Genomic DNA, 10,433 nt, shown 5'->3' on the forward strand with positions numbered 1-10,433 from the left:
GGTGTGGTGAGTGAGAAAAAAAATAGTATTCAGGAATGAAGACTAGATGTGTATGCATGTTGTAGTTATTCAACTGAAACTTTATATAATTACAGTTAATCTGTTTGATGTGAGAACAATGTAACTATGTAGGTGAGAATATTTGATTGGTTCACACGAACTCATTATTGGATACGTACTAATTGAATTCCAGTCAACTTGTGGAGATAAGATGCTTACACTTTTTTAGAAGTACTTCTGACTTTGTATTTTTATAAAGGTTTGGAAATTATTTCTTTCCTAAAATGTATTAAAGTTGTAAAGAGTAACTCTGATTCTACTTTCTTCAATCATAAATGCAACCTCATCTAGATATAGGATTGATTAAAGAATGAGAGCTTCTTGTTTTTATATAATGTTTTTGATTGTTTCTATTTCTTATTCATATATTTTTCATAGGATGCTTCTTCACGAGTAAGTAACAGTGGCGTTGCAACCGACTAATAATATTTTAAGAATCTTAAAGAACCAATTACTTAACAAGGTATCCCAAGTGGTTATAGTTATACAATTTCTTAACTGTTTTACTTCTACTTTGTTTCTTTTTTTTAATCACAATTATTTCTTACATAGGGTGATCAAACTTTGCTTATTCTTGGGACGAGAATGTCAATGCAAAATAGAATGTTCTTGGTGAATTATATAGATTTACATTTTTTTTTCTTTTGTTATTCTTTCAATGCAATTTGGAATATAGAACAAGATTGAATAAGTTGGTTTGGAGGTTCTTTATTATATGTATTTGGATTTTTGATAGAGAATTGATTATGGTGTTTTGAGTTTGTGATGAGGTGGAATTTGTGATATGCATAATTATTTTATGAAGTTAGTATGTGGGGTGATTAGAATATTTAAATAACCAGGGATTTTTTTTTTTAAATAAAAAAAATTATATACTACGGTTTTGGAAGAACAGTGGCAAATATGGTGACTTTATACCACGGTTTCTGCAAAATACCAGTACTTCATATGGTCATATACCACGATTTTTAAAACTTTATTACCACAGTTATAGGATAAACCGTGGTAAATAAGTACAAATTTATACCACGGTTTTGTTAAAAGTATTTACCAGCCCAGCTGATACCATGGTTTAGAAACAGTGGTTAAAGGCCTTTTACCACTCTAAAAAGCAGTGGTATATGACCTTTTCTATAGTAGTGCATGTCTATGTTAGGACAAAGAGTTCAAAAATACTCATAAAACCAAATCTCTAAAAGTCCTGTGAATCCTGCAATCTGAGGACTTCTACTTCCGAATGTCTGTGAAGATTTATCTAACGCCACTATCAATGTGGCATATACTGAGTTACCCAGGTCATAATCTCATAGCATGCAAATCAGATACATAAGCATAATATCCGAGTCGTACTGTAGAATGACCATTGGGAAACAGAACATGCCCAATAAAAAACATAAAAAAAGCCCTAACATATACATCAGCACCCTCACTACCAGGTAGAACAGTCAAAGCTAACTCCGCTCGTGTATCAGGATCTAAGATGGGTTCTATATATGCAGTCTTAATATGAGATATCTTAATACTAGAAGAATCATAAGCATCCGCATCTAAGCGAGGAAAACTCATAAGCATACCATCCATATTCTCATAATTTGTATGAAAAAATATTGATTGGCTTATACCGATACTCAACCCAGAAATCATAGTGAAGTCTAGTGGTGTGAACCCTAACTCCACACAAGGGAAATGGAATGTATGAATTCTACTCCACCATCTTTCTACTAAAGCTATGACCACTGCCCAATCAGCCTTCTCATAATCCACATCAACCAAAAGACCCAAAAGTGTATACAAAATACTATCTCTAATATGTCCAAACTCTTAATAACCTTCTACCACTCTCTAACTCGGTAGTCAATAACATGCTGATATTATGAAAAAAATAATAATGCGTATAAAATAAATAATTAATTTGTCCAACTCAACTAATTAATGCATAATATTCAAAATATTTAATCAAAACTAAATAATTACCTTAGTATTAGCCACTGCACTCGACACGTGTTTTGTATCACGTGTAGAAGACACAACTTCCATATCAAGTATTTCACCGAGTGCAAATTGCCAATCGAAGTCGTTCATCTGATACTCTCGTACATATGAATGTCTATCAGTCGGCGCGACATCCTCGGGTTCTTCTCCCTCAACGTCAATGTTGTCTGTGTACTGCCAATCATCACCGACGAAAGGCTAAAAAAAATCCATATAAAATTTCAAGAGTTTAGGTAGGTTTTTTTTTTTTAACTAGGAGAGGGTTTATAATTGAGAGAAAAGTTGAAAGTGATTGAACCGCGCGGCTTTGGTCCTGATTATATAGAAGTAGCACGCGGTGTTCTGAACACCGCGCGGTTTCTGGAAAACCGCGTGGGCTTGGGCCTGTCAATTGGGCTTTAGTGGCATAGTGTTGGAAAAACCGCATGGGCTATATGGCGCGGTTTATCCAAAACCACATAATTTGATGTCGAAAATTTGATGTTGTTCCTAAAGTTGTTTGGTGTTTTTTTAGTTCAAAAATTTGGTGTTTTTTTTGGTAGCTCTGGGTCAAATTTATACATGTCACATCACATTCTTCGTCTGAGATAGCAAAAAGCTCATTCTCACATACTGCCATGGGGCCAAACGTAGTCTGCTTACTCAAAACACCTTTTCGTTTAATATTTAAATTCAAATCGAAAGCATAACAACACGTCCCTCCACGGCCCATAGTGAAGCAATGGAATTGATCATCGCTTAACCAGATTCCAGATATATGGTCTTGTACCTGGCACCTGTTCCAAATAGCATCTCCTCTTTTCCAATGATTTATTATTGCAGTATTATGATGACCATAGTTATATTCGGAAATAACCACACAATACGGATACTTCATACGGGTTGAGAAATTTCCTCTGCACATAGTATCTAGATTTATATCCCTTGGCAGGTCAATTTTCTCCCTTGTAAAAATATTAAATAAAAATAACTCGTCACTTGTGTACACAGACAGCAGTAATAACCATCCATCCTTGGAAGAGATGCAAAAAGTAAAAGAAAGCTCACGAGGTATATCAATCTTGTAAGTTTTGTTAGTCAATGGTCGATACAGTTCTTGCTCTGAAGAAGGTATGGATCCTACTGTCATTACCGGGATTCGATCACATGGCATTGGGAAACTACTAATCATGCAGTACTTGTCACAAGCCAATTTCCAATTTCTACAAACCGCTGATACAGAATGGCAATCTATAAAGTCAAGTTGCTCTATGATCAACCATAGAATTTCCTGTGGAAGTAGAGACCAAAGAGACGAATCCTTTTCTTTCCCACATAGGTTCAATGTATTGGCCATAGTCCTTATCTTTTTACATGGATGCTCGGATACGAAGTCTTCTGAACGGATCATTCTTCAAATATATTGGTTAAATATGAAGGAGCTACGTAAGTATGTTACCGGCCTGTTTAATTCTAATGGTTTGTTGAAGCAAACATCGATCGTGACTCCTCCCTGTAGTTCACAAGAAACTTTGTTCAATATGTCGTTGAATAATAATGAACAAGTTCTTGTTCCTGTATCCCGTCCCTATTATTTATACTGCTTACCTAGCAAAAGTATAAAAGAAAAGTTTCTTATTCTTGGTATGTTTTCTGTTTCTAAATTGAATGAAGTTTAAATAAACTCTCAAACTGCCCCGGGTTGGTCCAATGAATATCACTCGGATTTTCAACAAATAATGAAATGGGTCGGGTCAAGTAGGATTTGGGGCGGATCGGGTGACAGGCTTCTAGCAAAACTAAACCCACTGCACCCGTTAAATAACCGAGTTGGCTGTGTTAGGTTTTGTGACCCTAACCCAACTCATTTGGCAAGTTTGGCACTTTGACCTACCCAAACCCGCTAATTTCGTGGGTCGGACTCGAACCGAAGAGATGGAAGTTTGGAACCGCTTCAAAATGCTTAACAATATCAAAATTATTGATTGAAAGTTATCATGGCTGAAAAGAATAATCGCATCACTACATGTCTACATGTGTTACACGTACAACTTGCAAACTCAACTCCCAAGTGTTTTTTACTCAATTTAACTCAGCTAAGATTTCTACATCGGTCGAACTTTGAGAACAGTGGTTCGAACTTCAAACCAGTCTAATTTACAAGATCAGAAACCACACCACTATGTGGGCTTTCTAAAGCCAAGCACTTCACATGTTCACATGCCAAACAGCAAGAAACTAGGCTATGCACACAGCACACCATTCCACCAAACTTTTTAGATCTCTAGTTATATAGTACAAGTACCCGTCCATGTGCTCCAACTTCTCCACCACACACACAAGAAACATTTTTCATACAAAAAAACCAAGTGCACTTTTATGGGCAATAAACATTGTCGGACTGAACTAAGAATAGAGGCTAAGTGCTGTGCTGACTTTACAATACAAGTGCGCACCTCACTTAGTCATAGCGAATTGCGTGTCTCCTTTTGGTTACCTTTGAGTGGGAACTCCTCTTAACTGGGTGCGTCTTCTTGTGTATTTTAAGGTAGAATGGAAGCTACTAATATGCCAATGAAGAATCCATTATTGTTATATTACGTTTACCACTTCATTCTTCTCTCCATCAAACATGGCTACTTCTACTTTCTGCTTGCAGTCTCACTTCTCACTCAAGGTATTCAGCTCATTATTTACTTGGGCATTAATTTATTGGATGTATTCTTGCTTGATATGAAATGGGTATCTGGTATTTTATGGAATTGAGCTGTTGTTAATATTAACTGAATATGTTTATCTGTAGTTTTGATGGTTTGGAATTTAGTTTATTTCATGTGGTGTTCTAAAATAGACTTCAAAAAGTAATCTATGCACTCCAGAAAGTTAAGCTAGCTGTCTGTAAGTGTTAAATTGTTTTTTCTTTTGCATAAATTCTTGCTTGATCTGAAATAGGAGATTTGCGACTTTTTGGATATAGCCACTTTAAAATGGCCTTATGTGTGCACAATTTGGATAAGATTCTATCTTCTCTAAACTATTTCTCAGTTATGTTTTGAAATTTCCATCCCGTTTCAGTGTTTTATAACTTGTAAAGCTCGCCAATTAAATTTCTTATTTATACGAACAAGGTTTTCGCACTTTGGTTATGTACCTTGGAGTTATACACCTTTCACTGCATTAGTTTTCGTGTATACTCTTTGAGCTAGGCCATTTGTACTTTCTCAACTTCGAGCATGGTGCATATGATATTTGAGTTTGACTTACTACATTCTCCATGGATGAGTTTATAATTCATGTGATATTTGTAAGTATAGCAGTCTTTTGTTTGTGCTTTTTATCTTCATAACTTGGTCAGATGTTTAGGATTTTTTCTTCTTCTAGAGTTAATGAAACATGTAATTGGAAAATCTAAATTTTGTTTGACACTTCCATTGTATCTGATTTAATTTGCATGAAAATGACACTTCATTAACGTTGTCTTGTAATACATGTTATACATGTAGATTAGTCAGTCATGGAAAGCTATGCCGGCGGATTTTACTCTTCGGCAAGAGCAGAGATCCATTTCTAATCTTGGAGGTACAAGAGCTGAAGTTTTCGGTCAAAGGGTGGCAAGATTAGGAACTGTTGTAAGCAACGAATGGAGCTTTTTGGGAGGTTCAAGAATTATTCTTCATCAGAAAGTAGCAAGATCGGTGCCCAATGGCAAAGCCTCTGGAGTAAATGCATCATGTAAGATTGTAATCCTTTTGCTCGCTGAATGTTCCTTTTGTAGTTTCGTGCATTGGTAGGAAGTTTAAATCTTAGGGGTATGTGTAGCTGTTTCTTTTTCTCACTGATATGCTTGATTTTTATAATGGCTTTTGTTTAGTTTCTTTATCGATTTCCTTTTACAGAATTAAATGACCTACAAACAACTTTTACTGATCCAAAAAAGAATAAAAGCTTCAAATACCATATGCATTTTTGGCATGTAGGAATGGACACACACAAAAATGGGATTTTATTGTTATCTGAACTAGATTATATTATTAGATGGTATTTGTCGCTTTTGTATATAGAATTCTCAGTTTTCTAGTGTGGACATTTTTGACAATAAGTTTGACTTTCCTTTCTGAACTTGTAATTCGAAACCGCGCTCTTTTTCAATGTCATGGATATGTATTACAACTTAAATAGTACGTTAAATATTTCATTATGGATATGTATTATCAATAATGTGTATCTGCAGAAAGATAGGGATCTTTAGCTTTCATGTTTAGGAGACAGAGATATTTCATCCTCCACTAAGTTATTCTTTTAGAAGCGGTTAAACTGAAGAATAAACATAGGGTAACTTCCCCTCCTCAGGGAGACCAACAGGGCTGCAGATTTATTAGCTAAGTGTGTTAAAGACTCTCTCGAGACTCTTGTGCATTTTATACCCCCTCTAGATGAACAATTGTCTAAAATCATTGAGGAGGATACAAGAGGAGCAATCTATGTAAGATTTTGATTAAGGAATGCAAGTAGGGGTCTGCCTAACCCCATAGCTATCATTCAAAAAAAACTTTCCCTCCTCATCCCGCAAACAACGTAAGACACGATGTAGAGTAGATCTTACATATACTTTATGGCGCGGGACTATGATGATAGTGATAACTATCAAACAGAGTGTGGACTACCAACTCCGAGTACAGAGGGAAAAATATGAGTTAATTCATAGTAGTTAGACGCCTAGACCTACTATGCCTAATATCTAGCATTGATATAGTGGGGCAGAGACCTTCATCTCTTCAAAAGTTGATCTCTACTTTCAAACAAAAACTCTTCCTTTCAGCCATACTGCTGAAGCTGCCTTTAGGTTAGCCTGTCTGTGATGTGCAGCATGTATTCAAAGCTTTATAACTACAGCAGAGGAAACAGTTGAATTCTATTAATTTACAAATACAGACTGCTTTTTCTCCATCCTCTCGAGTCTTTGATACACCCTCAAAACCTTACTCGTCTATAAGAATAAACTTTTTCCTACAGGGTTTACCAGTTCTCAAATTGCTAACAATGCCTTCACCCTCGGAACGGTTGCTGTGCTTCCATTCTATACCTTCATGGTTCTGGCTCCTAAAGCTGAGCTGGTAAGCTGTTAATTGTTCAGCTCTTTACTTAAAGGATTGGATTTGAGATAAGTGACGCTCTGTATGACCGTATCTGGAAGTTATGTAGTTGAGTTGGGTGCTTCTGTGCAGACAAAAAAGTCAATGGAGAGTGTCATACCATATATTGTTCTTGGACTTCTATATGGATATCTTCTGTACCTCTCATGGGCGCCTGATACTTTACAGATGATGTTTGCTAGTAAATACTGGCTGCCAGAGGTGAGTACATAACAGAGATCTACAGATCCCATCCTTTTGCTTTTTATTTTTGGCGAATGCAAATTACTGAATTCTCAATTTCTACTTCTACATTTGTTTAACCATCTTCTGCATTATTACCCTCCTTTTTATTCCATTAATTTGTGGAATTAATATTCTCTGCAGTTGCCTGGTATAGCCAAGATGTTTTCTCATGAGATGACCATGGCTTCAGCCTGGATTCACTTGTTGGCTGTAGATCTCTTTGCTGCAAGGTGTATCTCCTCACTCTTTTGCTTGAATTATTTGGATATAGATATCCATAGTATGGGCTCAAGAAACAACTATAATATACTGATATTTCATGTTGGTATTTATCCAGGCAGGTATTCCGTGATGGGCTTGCGAACAACATTGAAACTAGGCATTCAGTTTCATTGTGCCTGCTTTTCTGTCCTATTGGTATAGTGACTCATGTAATCACCAAAGCACTAACAAAAACTGTTGGGAGTTGACATATTCGTGGCAAGAATAATTGGTATGATGAACAGATCAACAAATAGATTGGATTGATTTATGTATGGTGAAAGCCATCAGAATTTGCTGAAACATTTTGTTGGTACAAGCACGTCTTTTCATACTTCCACATTTTTAATTACGAAATCAGCAACGTGTACTTCATCAGCCCTTACTCGTTAAACACTAAAACTATCATTTCGATTGGAAATGAGGCCATTACATGCACTGACATACTTTACTTCTTCCTTGAGTTCTATCCCAAACTTTGAGTTTACCTTAACTTTAACCAAGTTAATGAGTTCAAGCATGTCTGTTGAGGTAGCGCTGCCACAATTAATGAAGAAATTTGCATGGATCTCAGAAACTTTCGCACCTCCCCGTCTAAAACCTTTCAGACCGGCCTTCTCAATAAATTCTGCCGCTGAAAATCCTGAAGGATTCTGAAACACTGATCCAGCACTTCGTTCCCCACTGGCTGAGATAATCTCCGCCTGGATCGAGGACAAAACTGTTTTCGTATTAGTTATCTATTAGGTTAAGTCACATAAGATCAGTAAAAGCATGAGTCTGTACTTTGCCAAGAACTCCTGTTGTTGCTCCCTCGCTGACGCTAAAGGTTTCAGACGGAATGTAACGGCAAGAACTGCTGCTAAGTCTTTCATATCTTGGAAGCACGATCTACGATAACCAAAAGTGAGATCGTTTCTGTTCAATGTATGACATCGTCCATCACTTATAAAAATCTCCACACTATCAATTGCATCTGCAGTCTCCTGTAAGAGAAGTGATACCATCGTCTTCAATATGAAATGGCTAAATTACAGCACTAGCAGCAACAAGAAGAAGCAAATGATAAACCTCTTACCTGTCCATTTGCCCCTGCATTCATGTACGCTGCTCCTCCAACTGTCCCTGGAATCCCACCTGCGAATTCAAGACCACTGAATCCTTCATTACAGCATTGCAAACCCAATCGATTAAACGGGTAACCACTGCCCACTCTATAGACACCTGGTTCAATCCTCTCAATGAATTCAATTCGGTTCAGAATAACGCAACCATCAAAACCATTGTCATCAAAGAGACAATTGGATCCTTTACCAACTATAAGAAACCTGATGGAATGCTCACAACAATATCTGCAACAGGCCAACAGCATAGTGAACCAATTCGGAAAGTTATTTAGTTCAGCAAACATGATAATAATACTACGCAAAATCAAATTCAAGAAAAGCTGATCAATCTATTAGTCATTGATATGTCAAGAAGAAATGTCACGTACCTGACAGCAGAAATAAGTTGGGTGTGATTGAAAACTTGGATAAAATAATTACAAGGGCCACCAATACCCCATGTACTTAGCTCACTAAGTAGCTTCTTGTGGCGGACAAAGTGCAAATCATTTGAATCATTCTCCTTTCTTACTTGATGTTTTTTATCTTCTTTGTTATTGTAACAGTTTTGTATAGTTTTGTGTTGTGGTAATTGGTTGACATGATGGGGAAGGGAATAGGAAATGTGAGGTTTGTTTCTTTGTGGAGTAAGTTTGAAAGTTTTTTGATTGAATTTAGAAGAGGAAATAGGTACAATAAGAAGAGAATAAGATGCAGAGGTTTTTGAGCTTAATTCTATAGCCATTGTGTTTCTGTTCTACTGCAACTGTGCATGAGTGCATGTGCATCTATGCAAGTGCTCCCTCTTTCTTACGGAGTAGGCTCAACGGTTGAGCCCCCAGCCAGCAGTTGTATCACTTGTATGATGAGTGACGAGATCTCTGGGGAGTATGTGTGGGCCTGAGGTTCGCATTGGCATTGCAATCGCTCCACAGTCCACATCAATTTCTAAAAATAAAAAATAATTAAATATATAACATAATTTATTTTTAACAGATTTATCTTGTCATTGGCGTCTTGGCGACAAAGATAATAAAGGAAAATCCTAATCTCGTTCATTTAACAGTCGGTTGCCGAGAAAAGTCTACACTTAATATTAAAATCACGGTCACCGACACCAACTTAAGAAATCATCTTTCTCATCCATACAGAAAAGACAGCCTAAAAAACCAATTAATTTTGTTTAAGACTGTATTTCTGTATCCGAGTTTATTGTCTGAAAACAGAGTCTAGGTGCGAATACAACATGGTGTTGCTTACTAACACCCTCTCTTCCTGTATTCGATTCTTTCTTTAGCCATTAGTGATTAATCTCCTATTACTTGAGCAACATATCACATATGCAAAAGACTAGTTATTTAACTGTTGAAGAGAAATTATTTGAAGAAAGCAATTGGTATCCATCATCCCAAGAGTTCCAAACATAGAGTTTAAACAGTCGTTATCAATATATATCTTGACAAAAATTGGTATTTGGAGATATATAATTCTTGTCATAAACTAACAAGCATAAATCTCACTCCAAATACAATCAAACTCAAATAGTTGAAGAAGCCAGAAGGTGGAATACCAAACTGCAGCGTCAAGACAAAATTTGTTGCACAACAGCTCTTATTTGAGTTTGTTGAAAACTTGATTTGAGGGTACATGTTTCTAG

General features: G+C 36.4%; 2 protein-coding genes across 2 annotated transcripts; one reads left to right on the top strand and one right to left on the bottom strand.

Moving 5' to 3' along the window:
- The first annotated feature begins 4,358 nt into the window (after window positions 1-4,358).
- Window positions 4,359-8,048, top strand: ABA4 (abscisic acid (aba)-deficient 4). The gene is made up of 6 exons (XM_086578159.1): window positions 4,359-4,708; window positions 5,535-5,763; window positions 7,045-7,145; window positions 7,257-7,385; window positions 7,551-7,639; window positions 7,747-8,048. The coding sequence occupies exons 1-6, from the start codon at window positions 4,664-4,666 to the stop codon at window positions 7,877-7,879; spliced, it is 726 nt and encodes a 241-aa protein (XP_086434285.1). The 5' UTR covers window positions 4,359-4,663; the 3' UTR covers window positions 7,880-8,048.
- LOC147479508 (uncharacterized) lies at window positions 7,909-9,609 on the bottom strand. The gene is given in 5 exon segments (XM_086578158.1): window positions 7,909-8,355; window positions 8,358-8,374; window positions 8,457-8,656; window positions 8,749-9,022; window positions 9,166-9,609. Coding segments are annotated over 5 exon segments (1,143 nt in total). The 5' UTR covers window positions 9,522-9,609; the 3' UTR covers window positions 7,909-8,059.
- Between the last annotated feature and the right edge of the window lie 824 nt (window positions 9,610-10,433).

The sequence above is a fragment of the Coptis chinensis genome, chromosome 8, assembly GCF_015680905.1.
Source record: "Coptis chinensis isolate HL-2020 chromosome 8, ASM1568090v1, whole genome shotgun sequence".
In the NCBI taxonomy this organism is placed as follows: Eukaryota; Viridiplantae; Streptophyta; class Magnoliopsida; order Ranunculales; family Ranunculaceae; genus Coptis; species Coptis chinensis.

Bases quoted from the DNA above. Each gene is read 5' to 3' on its own strand.
- ABA4 (XM_086578159.1), top strand. From the start codon at position 4,664: ATGGCTACTTCTACTTTCTGCTTGCAGTCTCACTTCTCACTCAAG. The intron at 4,709-5,534 runs GTATTCAGCTCA...TTATACATGTAG, and splicing joins AGTCTCACTTCTCACTCAAG to ATTAGTCAGTCATGGAAAGC. The intron at 7,640-7,746 runs GTGTATCTCCTC...GTATTTATCCAG, and splicing joins GTAGATCTCTTTGCTGCAAG to GCAGGTATTCCGTGATGGGC.